The sequence below is a fragment of the Buteo buteo genome, chromosome 16 (genome assembly GCF_964188355.1).
Source record: "Buteo buteo chromosome 16, bButBut1.hap1.1, whole genome shotgun sequence".
Taxonomy (NCBI): Eukaryota; Metazoa; Chordata; class Aves; order Accipitriformes; family Accipitridae; genus Buteo; species Buteo buteo.
In genome coordinates, this window is record NC_134186.1 from 27,950,845 (window position 1) to 27,976,827 (window position 25,983).

A 25,983-nucleotide genomic window follows, 5' to 3' on the forward strand; every position below is an offset into this window, starting at 1 on the left:
CTGTGGCTTGTAAAGGGGCTCAGTTGTAAATTTTGCATGGGAGGGTTTCGCAGTGAATGTCGTGACTCCAGCCTGGTTCCAGTCATGGGGATGTCCTTTCCTCTCTATTCAACTTTCTTACCCTCTCCCTGGCTCTGGTTTTTCTGGATATGAATGTTTCTGAGCACATCTGTTAATACTCACTGCGGGAAACTCCCTTGGGAACACCATTTCTTGGTAGACTTGCCTCTTTCATAATCACTTATTTATTATACAGCACTGGTGTATTCCCAGCATCTAAATATGTCCTCTGAGAACTTGCTCGGTCTCAGGCAGATAGACTGATATAGACCGGGATCATTCGTTGTGACTCAAGAATTGCTCTAATGAGGTTTCTTTTCTGTAAGTCTTCTCCATCAGAAAGAAAATGGTAATGTTTCTAGTGCTAAAAGCCCTTAAAGGCTTCCTCTTTAACAGCCTGTCCACCCGCAGCTTTCACACTGGCGTGAGTGTTTGGGTTTGGGTGTGATGATTAGAGCTAACCATACTATTATGACCACTTGATGGAAGTAATTATAACAATATAAAAATGCTTTATCTTGATATCTTTGAGGGAATAACTATCCTATCAGTACAAGGCTAATTAAGTCATTCATATTTTGTATAGCTGAAACACAGGTTTGTTTGGGCTTATGGATGGATGATATGCAGTTGAAGACCAACAATATCATTAGTCACACATACAATACTTAAGTAAGTTTGGGTGTCTGACTTTCTTACACCTGTTAAAAAACTGGAGGCATCTCTCTACATGAAGCTGTGGATGTAATAAATGCCCTTTCTTTCAGCTTGCCTAGATGAAAAAGTTTGGCTCATTAGCACTGTTAATCGGTATTTCCCAGACAGACGTTACTGTCGAATAAAAGAGTAGCAAAAATGAAGTTATCCTGGCCCAGTATATATGATATCGCACCCGCTGAGACCTTTTGGAGGCAAGAGCCTGCAGACGTACAGCAGGCAATGCGGAGCATGGCCAGCGTGCCTCTTAAGACAAATCCCAGAGACTGATGTGATTTTTTTTTTTTTTTGTAAAATGTTGAAATAATTGTTGAACTGTTGTTTCAGCTGCCACCTTTATGGAACACTGGAAGAGAAAACAGATGCGTCTCAACTACAGGTGGGACCTGACTGGGTTTGAAGAGGAGGAGGTTTGTCCTTTCAGTTCTGACTCTTTGACTTCCACCGTGGCGTTACCGATAGCTCCTTGCCCCGAACCCATAGACGTTGCCTCACAGGGAACTGCTCTTGGGGCGGTTCCGTCATTTAGAAGAAAGGAAAATCTCTGTACATGAACAATTCAAGGTTTTTATAGCAAGGGTATGACTAGTATGTCTTGTTGCCATAGAAATGTAATTGTATAGCCACAAAAACTTTTTTTTTTTTTTTTTTTGAAGTGTGTAGTCGGGTCACACCTAGCAGCGTAGGCATGGAATGTACAGCTCAGACCTTACTGCTGGGCTGATGTCAGGGTGCTAACAACTAAGGACCTCATTCATCTCATGCTGCTGTAAATCAGAAATGAATGTATTGAAGTTGATAAAGTTACAGCACTGTAAAAAAAGCACTGAAAAATTCCTGTTAACTTTAACGATGCAGGATCAAGCCATGACTTGGAAAATACCTAAGAAAATATTGCCAGACATGTGGGCTTGGGGCACTGGGAGGGACACTGTGTGGGAGTGTGTGTGGGGGGGGGGGTGGACACAGTGCTAAAAAAAAAATATCCCTAGCCAGGTTTATATTAAATGTGCTAAATAGCATGAAGGGGAAAAGGGCTGAATCTGTATGAAAAAAACATCTTAAAAATCAATGGAGTTTTAGAAGGAAAGGAGGGAACATCCTTAGCCGGCTGAGAAGCTGTATCCCACCTTTGGGGATTTTAATTTTGTCGCTTTACAAAAAAAGGAGACACCTTCCTAGACCATAACGCAGTCCCGGCCCCGACAGCCTTGCCCTGGACCGTACTGCGGTTCCGAGGCGGTGGAGACTTGCAGGTCCCTTCCATTTTCCCATCGTTTGTGATGAGCTGTGCTGCGAAAACCCCGCTGTGGGATCTGAGCTAGGACCCGCGGGTTGTACAGGCGTTCGCTGCTTTGTTTGCTGGACGGCTGGCTTTTTTTTTTTTTTTTACTGTTGTTATTATTAAAAGAAGTATGACCGCCCTTGTCATATCTCTAGATGTTCTAAATAGATACACAACAAATATTGCTCATGTGAAACAAAAACCTCACCAGCCCTGGGTTTAACACTATGCAGCTTGATGAGCCTGGCACAGTTACTGTTCCCCTCGCCTCCAAAATCTTTCTGCTTGAATTATCTCCTCTTAATATGTTTATCTCCTCCATAATATATTTAGGCACACTATGCTAGCAGCCCCTATGCTGTGTGCTTTGCTAGATCATACCTATTTTACTGGGAGGGAATATAGGGATTTATTTCCTGGATACTGTACTGCTCTTTTATTTTTGGTAACTCGTTGTTAGCATACATGAAAGTAGAAAGGATTAACTGTATCTTTCCAGTGTCTGTCCCCTTCGTGCCTGAGTTCAGAGCTCTTACACAGCTAAAACAGCAGCTGTTAATAAAGTATATTTTATTCTTTGTTTTGTGTAGTCAATGTTAGGTAATACAGTCATGGGTTTAGCAAAGAATTTAAGCCCCTCTTGTTTCTGATTGAGGTGAAACTTAAGCTAGTATCATGTTGAAGAATTGGGGTTTCAAGTGAAATACTAAAACCCAAAGTGTCTAATCCTCTGGTGTTTTAGGGACACCTAGTTCATACAATACTTACAGTAATGTTAATAAATGTTGTAGAACATGAGTAGAGTGATTTTCTCTGGTAGTGTCTAGCCATCCACTGTACTTATGTTTGTTTCATGTAATTTAAAAAATATAAATCCAATATGATCTGCAACAGTTCAGTAATCAAATTTTTGTTTTGTTTTGTTTTTTTCTTGTTTTTCGTGTTTTTTTCTGGTTTCCTGAAGGAGGCAGTCAAGGTTTGGAAAACACTTTTTTTTTTAATTGCTCCTACCTTTTTTTATTACATGTCTACTGATGAATGCCATCTTTTGATCTCCACTTCTTCTTTTTCAAGCATCAGATTTTCTTTAGATCTCCCACTGATTGCTTTGCCTTTACACCCTCCCCCTCTCCACTTGTTCAGACTTTTTTCAACTCCGTTCTGTTTCCCATCCGATGCGTAATTGTGAATTCTGAATCTTTTGTGAATGCGTAATTATCGTGAATTCTGAATCCGTGAATCTTTCTGAATCTTTTGGCTGTCTCTTACTTCTGAGTGTTTCCTACACCCTCTCCTTCAATGCACACGGGTCATCTGTGGATGCTGTCCAAGACAGGATTAGGGGAAGACCCCAACTGACAATTTTCTGGGATCCCAAAGCCAAGTATTTTGCATACTTACAGCAGATAACTGTTTCCCTCATGAGCTGAGGATCACTGCAGTTACAGTTAATGACGTGCAAAATCTAATTATTATTGAAAAGATAGGTAATTAAAATCCAAGCATAATGTCACTTGGTATGAACCATGCTGTCTGCAGGTTGTGCTCTATACTCTCATGTATTAAATTTAATCTATGTCATGTTGCACGTGAGTGTCTGATAGTGAGTCCAGATCATTCTGCAGTTGCTGCTGTAGAACTGTGAATGATACGGGATTTAACTTTTTTTTTTAAATTAAGGTCAACTATCAGTTGACATGAATGACATACCAAGTGAATTAGAATTCAGTTAGAAAACTCAGAAATTATCCAGAAATCAACCTGCAAACAGTTCATAGGTAGCTGATACAGAAAATAAATAATTTTGCTTTTTATTAAATATGACTTATTTCACAGGATCATCCAAGAGCAGAATACGAAGCTAAAGTTTTAGAAAAATCACTGAGAAAAGAACACAAACATAAAGAGGTATGGTAAAAGTATTCATTTGTTTTACTTATAAAAGACTTGAAGATTGTTAGAGCAGGCACTGACCCAAGACTAAGAAATAGGTAAAAAATAGACTCACTCCACATTGTGTTTAAATTCCAGATGTCTTTGGTCCTAGCATATGGGGGATACTGTGTGTATGCCAGTGCTCAAGACCTGATTATGTCCAGAAATGTCTTTGATAATTAGATACAGGAGTGTGGCTTAGGGAAGCTAATTGAGCCCGATGGAAGGGTGCTCCTGTTAGGCTAATGAATCAAGCTTGAGAAAACTGTAACAAACTTCTTATTGTGTGCTAATATAAGTACCTAAAGGCTCTCAGGAGAGGTTCTCTCTTGCTAGACTTTGTAAATAAAAATATTACCAGAGCATTAATGAAGAGTACTAACACCAATTTCCTTGCCGAAATCCAGCTTTGATAACTTTCTGCCTTTTAAAAACATAACTTCCATTTTATTCCACTGAATAAGGTAGCACTCACTTCTGCTTTTATCTTGCTCTTTACATTGCCATGAAAAAGGTGCTGCCGGTCATCCCAGGGGCACGTGCATCTCGCCAATGGACGGTGCGATCCCCATGAGCAGCTTCCCTGCCCTTTTGCTGAAGGCTGTAATTCCTTCCCTATTACTCTCTGTCAGTGGCAGACCAATCTGAAAAATCTCCTTTTCTCCCCTCCATCCTGGTTTCCACCCTACCAGAGGTTATTCCCTCTTAACTGCAAGAATCCAGCTGTTTGTATGACCGCGTTTTTAAGGAGAGAAGTAAAAGCTCCAGCATAAACAAAACCTGTTGGCAGCAATTCCTCTTTTGTATCTGTTCCCAGTGGCACAGTAGCATGGAACCATGCCCTAAATTGGGATTTTATGAAAACCTTACGAAAATACAACTGCAATAACCACATTAACGTGAAATACGCTTTAAGAGACATTGGATAGATTGGACTGGCGTCTAACTAAATGTGTCCGATATTGTCATGTGCTTATACTTGAGTAACTCAAGTACTGTTGGGCCCCTCTTAAAAGATACTACAAAGCTGACGGTGGTACGTTCCCATTAATCTATAGGATGCCAAGTGTAAGTAAGTGGTTCAGTGTCATAAGCAACACCTTACTCGCAGCACTGCTTTAAAACCCCTTGCAGAAGAGAAGGAATTTGGGTTGCTGCCCTCTTATGTGCTGGATAAACAATGTTCGAATACAGACTTTGTTGTATTCTGTTAAAAACCTGCGACTCGCTGTACCTTCGGGTATATTAGGAATTCAGATCTTAAATGTAGAAGGCTGTAGGGGAATCAGACAATTAATGAATGGTGGCCTCCAAATATTGGAGTATGAAAGTTTAGCAATTAAGAGAGGATTTTTTTTTTTTTTTTTTAACCAGACTATTTATAACTTTCTGGGCTGTGTTCAGTTTGGATGTTACTAATTTGGGAAACGTGAGAAAAGGAGTTTTTTCTGAAAGACTTGGTAATTATCTTTCATTGGGATCTAGAGTGTTAAAGTTCAAATTCAACAGTTGTTGAAAGAGTTGTGTTTCTTCTTAAAGAAAAAAAACCTAAAGCTAAACCAGAAATTGCTCTTATTTTTTCAAGAGAAGTCCAACTAAAAAAAAATATTTTTTAAAGGAAAAACTTTTTGGACATTCTTTATACATCATAATGGAAAAAGAATGGCACAATCCTAAACTATAAAGGGAATATCCTTTGCAGGATGGCTTGATCTACCCCAGGATTTGGGGCAAGAATTTGTCTCTTGTCGTTGTTGTTGTTTTATTAACCTAGAGCTGAAACACAAAGCCTTAAGCAAAGTAACAGAGCATTCACTTGTGGCTAAACTGCTAAGTACACTGAGTCAGTAGAGAGCATATAGATTAATTTAGCAGTGTTTTGTAATGCTGTATTGCCCGATCCTTTTTTTGTTTCCTTTGACTGCCATCAGAAGCATCGGTATTTTCCAGAAGAGACAGCAAACAAATGGAGAAAAAGAGTTAAGACAGTCATGGCTGGGGTGAAATTGGTTCTTTTTATTCAAACTTATGAAGAAACTCAAATTATGAGTAATTATGGAAGACACAAATCAATTTGTTTTTGGCTGTTGAACCTTTGTTTAATATTCACATTCAGTTCTGGGTTTCTTCCCCTCCCTCCCCTTGTTTCTTCCACACTCTTTGGGACACTGTTTCTATGCATTGGGAATGGCACTGCATGGCTAATCTTAGATTTACCATCCTGGACTGACGTTACGTTTTGCAGTGGAGCATGGGCCGTGTGTTGAAAGAGTTGCTTGCACTTCCTTGAGACAACGTGCATGTAATAAAAATAGAATTTGATTAATATTTTTACGTTCATTATAATGTGTGCATCATCTTACGTAATGTTCCTTTTGTTGTTTATTTTCTGGTGTTTAGAAACAATTCCCGGCATCAAAGTTTATGAAGGACTCTAGATGAGCAATACTGTTCTAAATGAAATTTTTATAGCCAAGTTCAGGCAATACCTGGTTGACTGATTTAGGGTATCCTATAAAGAATTATTTATTATACATGTGCATCTTAACTCCTATTGGCGTGGTCCATTGAATACCACATGGATAGTCAGGTAGTTAAAAATCACTCATATTGAAGGAATTTCAAGTCTTATCACACACCAAAACAAGACCTTCCCTGTCAACTGTGCGTGCATCTTGGAGTAGCTCAGTCGTGTACTTAATCAGTGGAACCAGTTGTGCAAATGCAAAGCTGCAAATATTAACTGGGGAGGGAGAGAGGAAGAAGGAGAATTTTTCTAGGGAAAGCAAAAGAAAATATTTAACAGTAAGAGAGATCTTACTTCACGGTTTATGACAGCCTATTTGCATGTTTCCTTCAAAAAGTATACAGAAAAATCTGGTTTATTTATACTCGCAGTGCAGGCGCTCGACCAATTTGAACCTAGATACGGAGTAAACAATTTGCCTGTGTGGAATTGTAACTGTAAACACTGTGGTTTTGCATCTTCTAACTGGTTGTGTATTTGCTAGCCTTTTCTTCCCCCTCTCTGTTTTTGCCACATGTGCAAAATCACACACTCCATCTTTATTAAATGTACCCTTTTTTCTCCCCAAATTTTAGACAGATAAAGAAAAGCTGACATGGAAGGATCGTTTTCCAGCCTATTTAACCAATTTTGTTGGCATTATCTTCATGGTAAGCATAACCCGGAAAAAACTGAAATTTATGTTACCGAGTCATTGTCTAGAACAGAAGTGATAGAAAAGTTAGTGAAACAGTGACAGACTTCATCAGATGGATTTGATTCGCAGTGGCTTTTCCCCGGTGAAAAAATTCAAGCATTTTATTGTTTTATAATCTAAAATCTTTTCAAGAGCTTGGATTTCTACTTTGCTCTGTCTCTGCAGTAAAGAAATAAGAGTACCTAAATAGGGTAGGGGAAAAATGAGGGCACGGACATGGAAATTACCAGCACCATTGATGGGACAAAACTTAAAATGTACAGAGAGTCCTCTTGGAAAATAGTCAGGAAATAGAGAATGGCCTCATTTTTATACCAAACTTCTTTGAAAGAAATGAGGTGGCCAACTGCAATCCTGATTGCAAGGATTTTTAACGCATCGGTCAAATTGCAAACAGAGCACTTATTTCAAGAAAAAGGTAAAATAATGATAAGAACAGCCTTTTTCCATTTACTGATAAAGCATCAGCATTTAAAACAAATTTTGAAGGAAATAATAATGATTCAAGACATGGAACAGATTGGCAGATGAATAAAAAAGCTTAAGCCCTTTCCAAAGGTAGAATATACTGGACTAACTCAGCATTTTTTTTAGCGGGGGATAGGGATTATGGTTTGGTGTTTGGGTTTTCTTTAATATTTGTGTTTTCAGAGAATGGGAATGCAGTAAATCTGATCTTCTCAGCTAAAGAATCAATACCTTATAAGAATCACATTTTAAAATTATTCCTCTATTTAAGCAATGAAAAATTGAGTAAGATTTTGTGCACCTTTACATTGCCAGGAAGTACATTGATTTAATCAGATTTAATTTCAGTTTGGGATTATGACAGCATCGTGAACCTGTGTAGGGTGTTTAAAGGCTTATGTGCAGACTTAAGCTGAAATACTCCTCTCTGCTTCAGCCCTGGCTTTCTTTTATAATAAAGCAAACCCATGCATATATGCTGTTGCTGTTAGGGCTGAAAGGAAGCCCACTAATACTTTTAATATAAGCAAGTAGTTTACATTTAGGTGCCTTTAAAAAAAAGCCTTTTGCATGTGATTGTGGCATCATTGTATCAATTTTTTCATGTGATGATCAAATTACTAGCAAAAGAGGATCTTTTTCCACAGTTCATCAAAGCGATTGGGAGCCTTGATGCAGAACTGGGTGGACTTGGGATGTGGCCCATTCTTAAGGTCATTGCTAAGTCCTAAGCAAAGTATTTATAGTTATATCTTTCATAAGAGGCTGTGCTGTTCTTACTTGCAGGTTGGGCTGACGTTCGCTATAGTGTTTGGAGTCATTATATACAGGATCTCAACTGCAGCGGCACTAGCAATCAGTTCGACTCCCTCGGGGCGGTCAAGCGTTAGGGTCACCGTCACTGCCACCGCAGTCATTATCAATTTGGTTGTCATCATCATCCTGGACGAAGTGTACGGCTGCATCGCAAGGTGGCTAACTCAGATCGGTGGGTTTAAATCCTCAACTGATACTTGCTAGAGTGATTTTAAATGAGAGGACCCAGATGACTGGCTTTCATGATTAACTTCAAAGTGGTGAGCAAACCCAGGAAATTCAAATGTGCGGCTAAAATTCTAACCAGCTACTTACAAATATCAAAACGCACATGGATTTGGCTTTATTTTTAAAGTTTTTCTTTCAGCAGTGTGTCGTGGTTTAACCTCAGCCAGCAACTAAGCACCACGCAGCCGCTCACTCACTCCCCCCCCACCCAGTGGGATGGGGGAGAAAATCAGGAAAAGAAGTAAAACTCCTGGGTTGAGATAAGAACGGATTAATAGAACAGAAAAGAAGAAACTAATAATGATAATGATAACACTAATAAAATGACAGCAGTAGTAATAAAAGGATTGAAATGTACAAATGATGCGCAGGGCAATTGCTCACCACCCGCCGACCAACACCCAGCCAGTCCCCCAGCGGCGAAATCCCTGCCCCCCCCTTCCCAGTTCCTAAACTAGATGGGACGTCACATGGTATGGAATACACCGTTGGCCAGTTTGGGTCAGGTGCCCTGGCTGGGCATGAGAAGCTGAAAAATCCTTGACTATAGTCTAAACACTACTGAGCAACAACTGAGAACATCAGTGTGTTATCAACATTCTTCACATACTGAACTCAAAACATAGCACTGCACCAGCTACTAGGAAGACAGTTAACTCTATCCCAGCTGAAACCAGGACACAGTGGTAGTGCTAATCACTAATCCAGTTATGGGTGATGAGGATACAGCAGAAATTCCTATACCTAATCTTGAGCTTCGTTCTTCTGTATCACACAATTACTATTTTCTTTTTCTGCCATTTTTTAATTGGCATAAGACATGTTGAGAAATGCAAAATTGTTGAGTGCAAAAAAACACTGTAGAAAAAAATTTTTTGAATAATTTCCAAAAATCGTCAGTGACAAAAGGTCCAGAAATCTTTTTCAGATAAGTTCTTGTCCATCTGCAAGTGATTGTCATGGATGTCAGCCAGATGTGGAATGAAATTAGAATTACTGTTGTAACACATCTGAATGGTGGGATCCTCAGCAGGTTGACCACTGACCTCAGTGAGGCCATATTGCTTTTTTATGTGTGTATATATATATATGTATATATAGCTATAAATGTATACCTCTTTGTTTAAAAGAGGGCTGATGTTTTCCAAAGTCCACATGTATAATATCTTGAAATATTCCAGGTAGGATAATTCCTTAACATTTCTTATCCATGTCACATTGGTTCCAGAGGTGCCAAAAACTGACAAGAATTTTGAAGAGCGGCTGATTTTCAAGGCTTTCCTGCTGAAATTTGTCAATGCCTACACACCCATTTTCTACGTTGCTTTCTTCAAAGGCCGGTGAGTAATGCAAAAGGCTGTTCAGGGTTTTGACTTGTTGCTTATGAGACAGCTGTAGCTGAGCTAAGACCATAGTTGGACGATAAAGTAAACCTGGTTTAAAAGCTCCTCAGTATTGACCCAAAAACTTTGCAGCCTCATGGAATAAAGCAGAGACCTGGTACTCTGCCGTTTCAAATTTGTTAAAGCCATTTTGTTAAGATAACTTTGTATGTTCAGATACAATCCCCCGCCAGGCTATTTACCATTGTCTATTTACCACTCTTAACTTCAGATCATAGCAGGCATCATCCCTCTTCTTGCAACCAGCATGAAAGCACAAGGCTAAAATAAACACTCCGTGTGGCATGTTCCAGCTAATGCAACAGAAATGAGGATTACCTTAGAGGATTTCTGCCAAGATGTGCCTACAATATTGTAGGACACAAGACTTGCGGTTTTATTGAGTTGTTTACTCAGTAAACAGGACTTACTCTTCAAAACAAAACCAAAGATAATTATTCTCATTCACTTGTTCAGGACCAAACGTTAGGTGGTCCCACTCAAAGGCATAGAGGTTGACATAAATTACTTTAGGATTCAAATATAAAAAGGATAAAATGCATACGAAGTTTATAATTCTAACCATTGTGCCCTAGATTTGTTGGACGTCCAGGAGACTACGTCTATATTTTCCATTCTTTCCGAATGGAAGAGGTAATTGCATTTTTACCTGTCTGTGATCACGTTGGGTTGGGAGCACCATCTGCCCCTACCACAGGGATGCAGCAGATGTTCTGACTGATGTTTCCTCTGTCCACCCTAGTGTGCTCCAGGCGGTTGCCTAATGGAGTTGTGTATCCAACTCAGTATTATCATGTTGGGCAAGCAGCTGATTCAGAACAATTTATTTGAGATTGGCATCCCGTAAGTAGTGACTTTTGGGGTTGGGTTTTTTTTTTTAAACACATGGGGTTTATGATGCATGGAATACACTGTGTATCCGCTGCCCCTTGACGTGAACGTGGTTCATAGGCTACCTGCAAGATTTTTGCAGTAAGCCTGGGTCTGCTGTATTGCAAATACCTACAGCCTCACCACAACTGCATCCAGCAATGCAGATGTCTTTGAAAAGTGTTAGGTAATCTATTGCTTTCCTACTGGTTAGCAAGAGGTGTAATACTGAACATGTGATTCAATTATAACGGTATTTCAGTACCCGTATGTGCTGATCCCTGATACTTTTAGGGTATTGAGGCTCTTGTGCAGTTTTGATGAAAATACGTATGGACCTTATGGTGTCTGTTAATGTAAAATAACTGAAAAACGGGCACTGTGACCAGAATGGCATGCTAACTGAATCATTTCCATTTCCCCCAGAAAAATGAAGAAATTTATACGATACATGAAATTAAAGCGTCGGCGTTCTTTAGACCATGAAGAACACATGAAAAAAAAGCAACGTTATGAAGTGGACTATAACCTGGAGCCTTTCGCTGGACTTACCCCTGAATATATGGAAATGAGTGAGTGAGGTGGAAAGAAGGCATTTGAAACCATAATTATTCTAATTGGGATGGAGAGCGGAGGTTTTTCAACTGTAGATTTGGTGGACAGTGGATATGAGGCATAACTTAATTATTAAAGTGTATAGTCTCAGACTGAAGCATGTTTCAGCCAACCACTGGCTGCCACAGGGATGGATTGTGCTCTCTGCTGTTCATGAGCCCTTTAGCACTGTATTTTTAGATATTTTCTTTCAAGCCGTGTGACATGTCAGTGTCAGGTTTCAAATGCAAATGATTAAATGGCATAAACTTGAGATTGTGAGGCATATTTTATCATCAGTGGCACCCTACATTGGAAATAAGTTAATTCAGATTTGACAATTTCCACTGCATATTCTCACACCAGATTTTTTTCTGTTTTCTGAAATCCGGACTAAATCTTCTGAGAGGCATGCGTGCCTGTAGACCAGGTTGTACCAGACAGATCACATACACTTTTTTTTTCCCGAGTAATGTATTATGTTGAGTGAGTGATATGGAAATTAAGCACTGGATGTCAGCTCTACATTGCTGCAGCTGTACAACCACATTTCTTTTCCTACTTTCCGTCTTGGAGAGGCTGAGAACTGTTTGACATAATGCTGTTTGCTACAGTGTCAGACATTCCTGAAGGATCTGTCTTGAAAGAGCAACTTTATTTAGCATTTTAAGGAATGATTAGGCAAAAATAGTGGTAAAGGATAATGAAGTATACTAATACCAAAAACTGGCATGCCCAATAAATGCAGAGGTGAATTAGAATATCTGATGACCTTGATGTTCGGAGTAGTTGAAACAGATTGAAATTTAATGGTACAAACTATGAGGTCATGCTGTCAGTTCCTAAAAATAATAAAAGATGCATTTAGTGAGATCAGCATTTGGAAGTAACAGAGGAAGAGAAAGATGGGGCTCTGACAGTACCAGGATGGGTACAAAAGCAAATATGATCCCAGATTGTAGGAAGCAAGTTATTCCCAGTAAAGGCAGAGAATCAGACGTGTCCTTTTCAAAGCCCATAAGTTTCTACACTTCAGAAGAGAAAGCTTCCAGTGGGATTAGTGAGGGCTAAAAACCTGCCAGATGGAGCATGGCAAGTTTATGTAGAGCTAACATGGTCGCTGCTGTAATCCCACTCCTTCAGATCACTCCTGTGCCAGCCTTGCCACGGCAAAATTGTTTTAGGAGCTTCCCCATCCTTCTGGTTACTTTGCCTTGCCTTTTGCAAGTGGAGCAACCGGTCCTTCAATGCCGAAATGGAGCAACGGTCAGGCTGTGCCTGATGCAGAAAACGGGATTTAGTCTCCCACCATGTGTTTTTAGAATCTGGGGGGATGGCACTGACATGAGGATGCGTGCGTTCGATAAATACTGACCACAGCCATTGAAATGGTTGCTTTTTCTTTTCAGTTATTCAGTTTGGATTTGTAACTTTGTTCGTTGCATCCTTCCCGCTGGCACCTTTGTTTGCTTTGTTGAACAACATCATTGAAATCCGTCTAGATGCAAAAAAATTTGTTACTGAGCTGAGGAGACCGGTAGCAGTCAGAGCAAAGGATATAGGTAAGTGCACATTGCTATTGTTATCCCTTTTTGTTTATTCCCAGATTGATGGCAGGATATTATTATGCTGAGTTAGTTTCATTAATAGGAAGATATTTATAGGAAAATTCAAAACATTAGACTGTGGCTTAACTGTGAACTGTCATACCTTATCGAGGCTTTACTTTTAAAATAGAAAGACCAGAGCTTTAAATTCAGATGAATATTTTATTAAGTAAACAATATCACTTTTCAAATCAAAATGATCAATACAGTAGCAAAATATCTTGCATGGTTGTGCACATCAACAGTTTTTCCTGGCAATGAAGTTTTCTTGCAGAAGCAAAAATTTCTGCATTTAATAACTCTGGAATGGGCTGGAGAAATACACTTGGGAATGAGAGGAGGCTCAAAAGTCTGTGGGTAAATGTATCCCTTCGTCCCTACTCAGCATGAATGCAGGAAGGGTGAAGCTTGAAAGCTGCAGTGAATCTAGCTGGAACTGGGCTCTGCGGTTGTATGGTGACAATAGACCAGTCCTCCCCTTACTGTGGGGGGCTAACAGCTATGGATATATGTAATGAGGAAGCTATTTCTCCCGAATGTTGGTTACTTACAAATAAAAAGGTCATTAAAATAATTGTTCGTATTACAGAGCGAGTCAGCAAGAGCAGAGAAGTTTGTGATGTTACCAAACTCGGTGTTCATTCTGGTATTGAATGAACAAGCAGAGTTTTTCCTCGGGCTCATCCTTGTGCCCTAGGATCATCCGAGAGTTGAAGAACACATCGTATTTTGTCATGCTATTGCCTTTACCATGACACTGCTTTTGGGGTCTTTTGTGGCTGGCTCATTTGATGCTGCGGGCTAAGGTTGCTGGTGGAGATACTGGGGCGGGGAGGGTGTTGTTGGGGTTTGTGTTTTTGTTTTGGGGGGTTTTTTTGGTTCTGTTTTTGAGAGGGTGTTAATTGCAATTCAGTCCCACTCTTGTGGGTGAAAGAACCCCACTTCTTTCAGAGACATCCCAAAGTCAGAGACCACAAGATGACCACAGACAAACCAGACAAGTTTTTAGGGGCAGCATCAGCAGAATCGGGAAAGGGAGAAGGTCCCACCTGCTAAAGGCAGTGGGTAACCACTGGCAGCAAACAGAGGTCTATCTCTGCTTCCACTGATACTATAATATCTCTTCCTAAAGTTCAGTTCCGTACTCTGTCCAGGCTGGCTTGTGTACGCTGTGCCAGAAGACCAAAGCTATATGAAGTATGAATTAGTTACCAAGCAAGGGATTCGGCCAGGTTGGAGGAATCTTCCAGGGCTGTCACCCTGTGTAAAGCCTCCTACATCTTCCTTCCTCTTCAGACCCAGAATAGGAGAGTGGCTCATCAGGGCCGTAACCACGCGGATCTGGTAGCGGCCCTGGATTTTTCCGTCAAGACTGAATCGTGCAGTTTGAGTACTTCAACTAAGGAGAAATTTCTAAGCTGTCGCTAATGACCAGGAGACGGTCAGAGAGGCCAGGCACAGGGGTGCACGGCCACATACACGAAACCAGCACTTTATCTAAGCTTCCGAGAAGCCCTTCCATGAGGAATGGGATCTGGAGATGGGGAAGGGGCAGAGCTGTGGGACTTCATGCATCATCCTCAGCCTAAATCCAGAGGGGTTGAACCTGAGTCCGTCTGGGGTCAGTTGGTATTATATTTTGAATGCACAGAGCCCATGCTGAGGAAACCTGTGTCTATGCGGTTTCCAGATGCAAATGGAAAAATCCCATCGAGCGGCTCCACCGGAGCTTTGCTTTCTTGAAGCTGAGGTAGGATCAATAGTGATGAGAAGGTGTAGAAACAGATTCCAGTAGATCCTTAAAGCTGGTAGACTGGTATGTTCTGCACCACGTGTGTGGAGGTTCCCGCTCCCTATCTGTAGCTTTCTTATTCTCCTCAAGCATTTGAGAAGTTTGAATGAAATTTCATTATTTTCTTTTCTACCTATGCCGGTATTCCTCTATCTCACACTTGCCTTCCTCTTCCTCAAAGAAGCTTTTAGCTTAAAACCTCAAAAAAATAGGTGCCTAAACATAGCTTTGGAAGACAGAGTTGGCTCTCTCTGCTTACAGGTCATTAAATTAATCTCTTATAATTTGTTCATTTTTCATTTAAAATATAACTAGTTTGGCAGAGTCTTAAGTACTCCTAACACTGTTAACTAAATATGTAATTGATCTAATTCAACCTCAATTTACATGTTGGTCTTCCTCCTTAGGAATCTGGTATAATATCCTCAGAGGTATTGGAAAGCTTGCTGTCATAATAAATGTAAGTAATTCAGCATGAATAAAATTTGAATTCAATAGGCTGGCTTTTCCATTCTGCTCCATTAGTTTTATTTCAGCATAAATCCCTTAAAATCAAGTGAAAGTATATGATTTAGAAATTTTCTGAAATATTAAGATAATCAGATGCAGTGTTTATTTTAAAGTTGTGATAGTAGAAGCAATAATATAAAATAGAAAGTAATCATTGCAGCTTTTTTCCAGAATGTTTTCATAAAACAGTTTTGCCCTTTAAACAAATAAGACCACAGCTGCTTACTTTTGCTCTTTTGAAATACTATCACTAACATGATGTACTTTTTAATTTCAATGCTAAAATCTGTTTAGGGTCCAGTAGTCAACTAGGTGTGAATTAGCTCAGCTCATCAGAGCGCGGTGTCCCTCCATTGAAAATCTGGCCTCGAACTACATTGCTCTTGCTCAGATAGCTCTGAAAATCCATGAAAATATTTTTGTTTACTTCAACAGTGAACATCCCAGCCCTTAGAAAATTTTAGCACCCCTTAATAGGTTCATTTATGTACTTATCTAATATTCTATATGAATAGACATCCACAATGATGATTTTCATTGCACCCCACCTGGGGAAAGATGAAAAAAAAACCCTGAGTGACAAGCTGAAAACATGTTTGCAATGCAGCAAAGCAGGGGCCGTGTAGGGCTTATGGCCACATGTCCACAGGCCCTTGTGGGTTTTTTGCCATTATCCAGACTGGAAATCCCTTCACGTTGCCCACAGATGTCTGTTGTGCTATGGTCAAACCATTCTTTTGGTTATTTGGTATGCTGCCTTAATTTGTCTTTACCATTTCTCCTCTTTTCCTTTGGAAATAATTTCTCTATTTTTTCTCTTTTCTTCCATGTAGTCTCTCTTCATCATTATCCAGTGTTATTTTTCCCTCTTTGATCTATGTGCTACCCCCTTTATCATAAAATAAGTAAAACATTTTGTACTGTGTTTGTTCCACATGTACATGAGATTTATGCCAGTGAGAATGTTTCATAATAATGATAAATGAGAAAGGCTAAAGTTATAAAGAACTCAGCCGAATTGGCTGTCTTGCATTTTGTGTATGACGTTTTTAGAAAAACTTTTTAAATAACCAAATAAAAAGCAATTTTTGTGACCATAAAAATAAAACTTGGCTTGGTCTGCTCATCCTTTTATCTTGATGGCGTTAAAAAACCCATACAATTAATGGCCTTTTGCAATGCAATGAGAATTTAAAGAGTCAATTCACTGTCAGTTGTTTGCAGAACACAAAAATACTTGGAAATCCATCAACTCGACCTTATACAATGCATCAGGGACAAGCTGTGACTGGGGCACAGGGAAGCAGCGCCGTGTTTTGCTTTCCGCTGGTGCTGGGGGCTACGGCCGCTTCATTCTCTGGGGAGTTCAAGTTGTTATCCACGTAGAAATCTCAGTCGGTGTGGAACTCCATCTAATATTCTGCAACTCGGAAGAGTAAGCAGTAAATACTACCTTGTTGCAGCAGTGAATACTCCATTTTTAGGGCCCTGTGGGCTGCACCGTCCCCCCTTGTTTTCTGAAGCCGTCCCTGAGTTGCGTGAATTGTTTGGGCGAGACATACGTGAGGATATTATTAACTTAACCACTGCCTGAATATTGCGCTCACTCTTTACTCTTATGGCTTAGGCATTTGTGATCTCATTCACATCCGACTTCATTCCACGCCTCGTGTACCTGTATATGTACAGTGAGAATGGCACCATGCATGGCTTCGTGAACCATACACTATCTTCTTTTAATGTCAGCGATTTTCAAGCAGGAACAGCTCCAAACGACCCCATGGATCTTGGCTACGAGGTTCAGATATGCAGGTACTCTCTTGAGTGATAACTACCTTTAAGTATTTTCACAGCTGACTAAGAATGGGACAAAGTTTTACATGCCCTTGTATTTTCAGTACTTTTTTAGCACCTTGGTAGCCTTTTCTATCAGATGGATCCATTGCCTTGAACGTCTTGGCTTACCTATTAAGCAACCGCAAAACCTGAATATGTAGTATTGCTTATTTTGGGAAATAGAGATTAGCGTTGTTAAATTCAGTGTTTGTCCGTGCAAAGATTTTTATTATTATGTATTCTCTTTCTTAGGAAAGGAGATAAATAATGATAAACAGCACAATGATGCTTTAAGGGAACAGAGTGATGTTACTCTGACTTCATGTTGTTGTATCACAAGCTACTGATATAATGACCATGACTTCACAGTACACCTCTCTCTTTTGTCCAGTTTCTATACCAATTCTTGATGAGAGTTATAGCATCCTTATCTGCACTGGAACTTAAGACCTACTTAAATTGTCATTGTACAGGAAATCTGCATGCCTGTAACCATTTCTACATATTCTTTTCATTTTTAAAGGAAAATTTTTGTTGCATATTTCAGCTTATGAAGCAATCTAGGTCAGTGGTGAAATGCATGCTTTGCCTAGGCTTCCTTAGATATGCATCATCTTCAAAACAAATGTTTTAACGCTTAGGATTGGAGACCAAAGCCAAATACAACAGCGAAAGCACTTAGATCAGCAAAACTGAAAGGGGGACAATGGGGGTAAGAAAAGGAAGAGGAGAACAAGGAGGGAAGAGGCATACCAGGGGAGAAAAAGAAAGAAAGATTACTTTGGTATACATATACTAAAAAATTACACAAATTGGCCAGGAAAAAAACCCACCTTTATAATTGCATTATTTTTTAATTTATATTCTTTATAAATTTGAATAGTGCATGTTAATTTGCTGAAATGGCTGCTAAAAAGAAAAATCACCCTGAGATGAAAGAAAAAAAACAACCAAAATTGCATATGTATTAGCTTTGCTTGCTTTTACTTTCTCCTGGTTTCCTTCTGGTGATCTTTGGGCTCAGGATAAACGAGGTTGGCAAACAGGTTTTTAGCACAGAACTTACAGAACGGAAGTGTTAGTGTCATGGCCCAGTACAAAAATGCCAGGTTTATTTGCTTTCAAGTCACAGCCTCTTTCTTCTTCCCATCCCATCATTTCTTCCATAACCCAGGGACTTTTAAATCATTTGAAAATATGGAGCCCTAATTCTTTCAAAATATTGAAGGAAGCTGTGGTTTTAAATTTAATATATTTTTCTTGGTCCTATTTCTAACAAGTTATTGTTGATTAGGTCATAGATTTTTCTGTAAGCCATAGCTAAGGCAAAATTCTCACCTTCTCTCTATATGGCAAAAATTTAGCTGTGATCTTTTGCTAATCATGAACAAGGAGAACACCACATAGCATAACACACTCTATGGATCTGAGATCAGGATTTTTGTCTTTAAAATTAGTCTGAAAAATATATAGGTTTGTTTGGGGGTTTTTTTACCAATCTTAAATTATTTGAGCTGTGTAGTTTACTCTGTCTTTATGCAGAATTTATATTATTTGTACTAATCAGAGGGTATTAAGACTGAAGACCTTTAATTTTGAGTAAAACTTGAAGGCTGTGGGCGTCTTGTCTTGTGTCTTGTTTCTGAGAGGTTAATACAGCATAATGGTGTAATAGTGAACTTGCTTTTAAATGGTTCGATTTACTGTTTGGCTTTTTGGTCTTAATTCCTCCTGGTGCTAAAATTTGTGAATGACATCACTGATTTACTGAGTCTTGTTTTGCAGATACAAAGATTATCGAGAACCCCCCTGGTCTGAAAACAAGTATGACATTTCAAAGGATTTCTGGGCTGTCCTAGCAGCAAGATTAGCATTTGTGATAGTTTTCCAGGTAGGTTCTACTGCAGGCACTTTTTATATGAGAAAGAAAAAGAGTTATCATATTTCTTCAGCAACATAAGGCAAGCCACCTTTTGGAAATAAGTTATTAGGCCAAAGAAAATATCTTCTTTCTCAGCTGTTTCATGGAAAAGCAAAGAAATTTGCCCGTCCTCATTCACTCTCTTCCTCCCACCCACCCAGGCCCACATATATCCTCAGTGGAAAAATTCATCCCCAGGGATTCCCTGAACTGTTTTGACACAGAAGCAACTTAAAGGCCTTAGTGAGCAGCAAAGCACAAGGCTGATACTAATTGGGTCCCACCAATTTCTCCAGTAGGATATCAACAAATTCACTAAAGCAGCATAAATTTCATCCAGAATAATTTCTAGACCTAGCCAAGAAATAAAATTTCCAAAATTTTCCCAGTTAGAGTTTTACTCGCATCTGAACAAGAAGGCAAAATCTTGTCATTTTTCACTAAATGACATTATTTGATTACAGCAGTGGCGCTGGTTATTGTGGCACAAGTGTTTTAAGTCTGCCTTATCTAAACAACTCGTTTCAAAACTTTTATTCCTTTTTCTTTTTTTTTTTTTTTTTTTTGGACAAAATATGTATCTTTCTGTGAAATACCTTATTTTTAAATCAGAAGCATTTCATTGGAATCTATTTCACTAACTTTCATCATTTTACCTCTTGTTATTTGCTTCTGCCTTTCTGATGTAAAACTCGTAAGCCATTTATCAATGACAATATTTCCTTTGGATTTCTACGTGGCTGTGACAGTATTTGTACAGAAATCATAGAGATCTGTGTCTGCCATTTTTCTCTACTTCTAGCATGAGCAAGAAGTTGAGGTGAATTTGGCTCAGTACCAGGCTTGCGACATGCAGTTGAACCCAACGTGAATACTGTCCTTTCTTCATTCTTCCTTCCCAAGCACACCAAAAATGTCCCCTTCCCCTACAGTCATCCTTTCATTTGACCTTGCTGACATTTTCTCACAATTTCATTTTCAGAACTTGGTCATGTTTATGAGTGACTTTGTTGACTGGATTATCCCAGACATTCCCAAGGACATTAGTCAGCAGATTCATAAAGAAAAAGTTCTCATGGTGGAGGTCTTCATGAGAGAAGAGCAAGGGAAGCTGCAAATGCTAGAAACCTGGAAAGACAAGGACAAGAAAAAAGGTGAAAACTGTAACAATCACAGCCCCAGACTCTCCAGGAGCCACAGCGGGAGCTTGTCCTCCTGCCATTCATATCCTCTTGACGTATAGAAGAGGAGGGAGTTGAGTATGTCGGGGCATTCCACTGATACACAAGCCATCGCGTAAAGGGCAGGACTCGATTAATGGACAACCTGGTGCATGTTGAAGGATGTGCTGCCATTTCGCTCCCATCTTTGTGAGAAATGCTCTTCTTACAAATATGGAGGACCACATTCTATTTCTGATAATGTTGTTGTTTTTTCTTTTGCACAAGCAGTAATGCAGGGAATTTTTATATTTCATTGATAGATAACACTATTGACGTTGGTGTGCATTGATAAATGCAGGTACTTAGTATGTCTTGATAGAGATATTCTCTGAGAATTTGACCTTAGCCTATTAATTAACTAACTAAATAAAGGTAAATTTTAAGTAATAGTAATACTACTAATTTAAAATACTTTGGGAACCCCAGGCTTGAAGGTCCATGGGGTAACTAGATAACGTATATGCAAAATCAGCTTTAGAGTGTGCCCTGGTATTCCTTTTGGCAGGAGAGAAACCACGTAAAGCCTACCGGACTGACTTGCTTTCCAAGATATAGGGTTTAGCTCTGCTGGCAGACATCTCTGTTGGAACCTGCAGGGCTGAAACGAGCGGAGCTCCCGCCGAGCTTTAGAGTCACAGAGGTGCGTGGGGCACTCATGGCAGTCTGCCGTGTACCCGAGACCTTCACCGGGGCACTGCTCTCTTCAGAAACATCAGAAAAGTCAATCTGGAAAAGTTCTTTTTTCTACCGATGTACGACTGATGTGGATGAAGCTACCTCAGTGCCCCAGGGTGCATCAGGTGCGTTTGAGCAGTGCCCCAGCGGCTCCTTGCTCGTGGCCAGGCAGCGGCAGCTCCGTTTCGGAGATCCTCCCAGCAGGTAGATGATCACGGAGCATTTTGTTAAATGCCCTGAATTAATGAGCACACGTAGAGCTCCAGTTGACTCACACTGCCCTGCCTAGTACTCAGACACTGTTGTTGCTGAGGAAATTCCCTTTTTCCTGTTGTTTTAGCACATGCCTTTCTCAGCCGGGTTTTTCTCTGTAGCCCTCGATCCTCTGCAGGAGAAAGGAGTCTGCACCCGTTTTTTCACAGCCAGTTGCCCCTGCACACTTTCTGCTGTTGAATGGCATTTCCCAGAGGCTGTGCTGGAGGAGTAAATCCAAAACATGTCCCACTTACTGTCTTCAGTGGAAGTTTTGCCTGCACTGGGGCTACAGGACCAGACCTTCAGTTAGTTACAGGACTTTTCTTTTGTCTTAAAATACTCTATCTTTTGTACAAGGAGCTTCCTTAAAGTAGAAGTCTAAAATCCTTATGATGCCTAGCTAAATCCCATCAGTACGACTCTTTTTAAGCATAGTACATTTTAGTTCTGCTTTGTCAAACGATAAACTGCACTTCCAAATAATATCGGTGCAATTAACCTCATTTCTTTTATTGCTTTGTCTTGTCCATGGCACTTGCATTACAAATATAAAACTGAAAAATAAAATAAAAATGAAAGATTTCTTTAAAGTCTAACTACTGTATGGTTTGTTACAAAACCAAGCGTCAAAAGACTGTTTTCAAGAGAAGTTAGTTATTTCTTTTTTCCTTTTCTTTTTTCTTTGCCAAACTAATTTAAAGATTAATGCTAGAACTTAAAAAATATGCCATATTTAGCTTTTGATATATTTATTTGTTTTAAAGTATGTGATAAACTTGATATTTTTCTGTAGTCTCTCCAAAGAAGGTACCAGAAAAGAAATTATGTGGAAGAAAGAAAATGGTATTAACCAAATATTCTTGAAGCTTATTTAAAATATTGATCCAACCAAAGATTTTTATTAATAAAGGGCTTATATTTTGTTAACTATTGTTTCTGTTGTATTTTGACTTGCAGGAATGTCACTATTTTTAGAATTTGTAACTTATGATCGCTTACTACTGTAGGGCCAAATCCTGCCTGATTTATTCACGCAATAAGCATTATGCCTGGTAGTAAGTGTTTACCAGATCAGGCCCGCTGACTGCAATAGGACTGTGAGTGGGAATAAATCAAGCAGAATTCTGTCCATACACTGTGTTGAAAAAGTGTTCTTCCTCTCATTCCTTGGTAGCCCAAAAGATCCAGAAGAAAGTAAAACGTGAACTGCCTATTCTGAAGAAAATCTTAGGGGAACTTCCTTGAAGGGAATTTCGTCTGTAAATACTTATCCGAAAGTATTCCCAGCTTAATACTGACATTCCTGTAAATGGTAGAACTATATCCTGAACACATACTTATGAGAATTTTTCATTATTTGCTGAAATCATGAAATAGTAACAGTTGCTTATACTTTCTTTTGTACAGTAAATTGTTTGAAATGGAATTTTGTATATAAAAACTGTATTACTACTTAGATAACTATAAAACTCTTTCATGGAATCATTTTTTAAGAAAAGCAAATATATACTAAATCTGTTTTAGTTCGGGTTTTTTTTTTCTTTGAACACTTATTTGAAATAAACTTAAATATGCAAGAGTTTCTCCTGTGGGACAGGGTCTGTTCCCAATCCTCCTTGTGCTCTAAGTGTGCAACTATGAGTACTGTTAGATTTGAGAAGTACAATAATTTGTGTTACAGTTTGCCTAAAACTGGATCTGCGATGCCCTTTCCAGTGCTCCTTGTGTACTCAGACAGCAGAGGCCAAAACTGAGATTTGCTTGCAGGTATTGACTACTTCATTTATAGACATCTTCCTAACAGCGTCGAAGGTAAATCTTGTGTTCAGCTGCTTTAGATACCCACTTTGAGGTTAAGCAAATCCCACCTAAGATGCATCTGTCTCCGAGAGCGCAAAGGGATGTTTGCCTTCTAGTGCAGACTTAGACAGCTGCACCATAGACTTTGAATATCAAGTGATGGATCTTAGCCTGGGAGCTTTAATTTTCTTCTGATTTTAGTCTTTGGCATTTAGCAGAACGTAACATGTAAGAGCCTTCACTAAGACATTTGAAATGAGCTCGTAACGAGGAAGAATGCTATTTGGTTTGTTCATTTAAATTGAAAAATGTATTCATTATTAAGAAAAAAATGAAATGGTAAAACTAAAGGAATGAAACTCGGGGATTTCTTGGACTGTGTCTTGCTCAATGCAGCTCTGAAGGGAAGTAGCTGAGGAAGCAGAAATGCTACACTGTGTACATCCCATTTTTATTGCCTTGTGGGACCTCTGCAAGCAAAGCTGGGCTCAGAACCTGACTTGCCGTTTCCAATTTTTTCTCCTCCTCCCATTTACCTGTTCTGTGAGAAGGCAAAGCATGAGCCTTCACACCAATTCTCCCTTTCTACCAGAAAATATTAATGCTCTAACTAATGAAATTTAGTTAGAAGGTGGGAATTCTGTTCTGAGATAATGGATATGAAAACCAGAAGCAGGTAAATCACTGCCTCGTTGGTAACTGGTTTGGTTTTGTCATTTCTTAAAGACAAAATAGTAGATAGGAGCTCATTAGATAGAAGTTAATGCCTTCCAGAAGATGGTTTGCACTGCACTTGTGGTACTTTTCGTTAAAGTTTTTTTTCGTATCTGTGATGCAAGTAGAAACAAGTTTTGTTTTTACCAATAGCAAATCTGAGGCAGGATTATGCTAGTAAAGATTCACTGGAAGAGGGGAAAAAAAGGAAAGTTGATACAGAGAAGGGGGGATCTGGAAGTGACCAAGAAATAACTGAAAATACCTCGACGTGACTCACAGCTACCATACAGGCCAGGTTTGATGAAAGATAGCAATACTTGTATTCATACAAATACAGCTGAATTCTGTATTGATTTGACTATCTCCATGATGTGCATTCAACCTGGTTTTGGCATGCTTCTGCCACAAAATTGTAAGTACAAAACCCCATTTTGCTTTGATCAAAGGAAAAAAAAAAAGAAGCCAAAACCCATTGTATCAATGTATTAAACAGGAAAATCATTATACTGGTATACTTGGTCCAAGAGCAAATGCAGACAATAGTAGGAAAAACTACAGCTGGAACTGGCTGTGTAGACCATTTTTGAACCATTACTAAAACATGCTGTTTGCTTTTTGCTACCCAGTTTGTGGCAAAGACACAACTTCAGTTGGTGTATCTGAGGAGGAGATCATACCCACCCTATTGTGTTGACAGTCCGAGTCTGAATCTTCTGAATTTCCATGTCATTGTGTTTCTAAGATACTGTCTTACAAATATTTTGCAGTCTTAAATAACTTAAGGGTGAATAAGTCTCAAGTCAAGGCACAGACACATTTCTATTTTTAAACCCTCAGTGCTCTCTGGTCCTGAGCGGTTAATGATCTTTTTGGCTGTTGTGATTTCCAATAAGCAATAATAAAAGAGTTTACTTTTCATCTTGTTACCTCAGGAGTCTGAATTCTCCTGAAGTTTTGTAGATCACTTGAGTCCATTTATATTTTCCTAGGAAGTCTTCAGAGTAAACAACTCTTTTTCCTTTTGCCCCTGAAGAAACCGTGTCTTAAAATTTATATGGATTCCATTCAAACTCTCGTTCAATTCTTTGCACATTGAGTACTATTTATTCCATGACCAAACACAATATGCCATTTTTAGTACAGCAGAGAAAAACCAAAGTTCTTTTTTTAACTTCCTTCTTTTTTTACCCAACAGGCCTTTCTGAAGAAGCAGCTAACTATTAATGTGGCTTCTTTTTAATTTTAAGCTCTTTCCTTAATTTTTAATACCATGCATGCCGCCTGATTCGAGGCCACCTGAAGCCAAAGAAAATATTTCCTTTGATTCCCTTTGACTGCAGCACACTTTGCATGAGACTGAGCATTGCTTATTGAATGATTGGTTCCACTTACAATAAAAATTCGTGGCACTTACTTGTACGGTACTTTTATAACGCAGAGTGTCAGCTAAAGCCAAAATATATTAATGCAGATGAGTTGTGTGAGCAGAAAAGAGTTGTGCACGCTGTTGTGCTAGCTTCCACGAGGTAAAGGCTCAGAAAATGAGAGGCATGACAGAGTCATGTGGACTTAGTTACACAAGTTTGAAAGTTTTGAGGTCATAGCTTTCACCTTGCTTAGTTCCGCCTGTGTGAGAAAATTCTTGTCAAAATGGAAATGTATCTACCGCGATGCTCATGAGAAAAAGAATCAAAACACAAAATATTTAGCGGAGTGCTTGTGCTGAACAAACTTAAAAGTGTAACAAAGTCCATTTTTCAAAGCAAGAGTTAAATGCAGGTAGTTAAGCAATCTTTCTTAGAGCAGAAGAAAAGGTTATTCCCTGTTTCTACTTCTAAATGAAAAAAGTGTTCCCATCTTCTCTAGTTGAAATATAAGAGATGGAGGCTAGGGAAAAGGTGCCGATAGGGAAGGGAGGAAGAAAAGGCTGATGTTCTCAGATCCAAGTTAGCTGGCAGATCAGCCACAGAAGCTGCTTTTCTGGAAAAAGAATCGCTTCCTAAGATGAGGCCATCTTGTAAGTAGGTTATCAGGTAGCCTTTGCCAA

General features: G+C 39.2%; 1 protein-coding gene across 3 annotated transcripts in view; it reads left to right on the forward strand.

Moving 5' to 3' along the window:
- The window catches only part of ANO1 (anoctamin 1), an 83,217-nt gene extending 60,202 nt beyond the window's left edge, over window positions 1–23,015 (forward strand). For 2 of the 3 annotated variants that reach the window (XM_075048266.1, XM_075048267.1), the window contains 14 exons: window positions 1,105–1,187; window positions 3,899–3,970; window positions 5,929–5,976; window positions 7,100–7,174; window positions 8,476–8,677; window positions 9,962–10,073; window positions 10,712–10,769; window positions 10,879–10,979; window positions 11,433–11,578; window positions 13,010–13,162; window positions 15,407–15,459; window positions 17,137–17,321; window positions 19,131–19,236; window positions 20,249–23,015. In XM_075048266.1, the coding sequence (XP_074904367.1) occupies window positions 1,105–1,187; window positions 3,899–3,970; window positions 5,929–5,976; window positions 7,100–7,174; window positions 8,476–8,677; window positions 9,962–10,073; window positions 10,712–10,769; window positions 10,879–10,979; window positions 11,433–11,578; window positions 13,010–13,162; window positions 15,407–15,459; window positions 17,137–17,321; window positions 19,131–19,236; window positions 20,249–20,509 (1,655 nt within the window). In that variant the 3' untranslated portion in view covers window positions 20,510–23,015. The remainder of the gene's footprint in view (window positions 1–1,104; window positions 1,188–3,898; window positions 3,971–5,928; window positions 5,977–7,099; window positions 7,175–8,475; window positions 8,678–9,961; window positions 10,074–10,711; window positions 10,770–10,878; window positions 10,980–11,432; window positions 11,579–13,009; window positions 13,163–15,406; window positions 15,460–17,136; window positions 17,322–19,130; window positions 19,237–20,248) is intronic. The other variant, XM_075048268.1, reaches the window with a different exon arrangement.
- The last annotated feature ends 2,968 nt before the right edge of the window (window positions 23,016–25,983 follow it).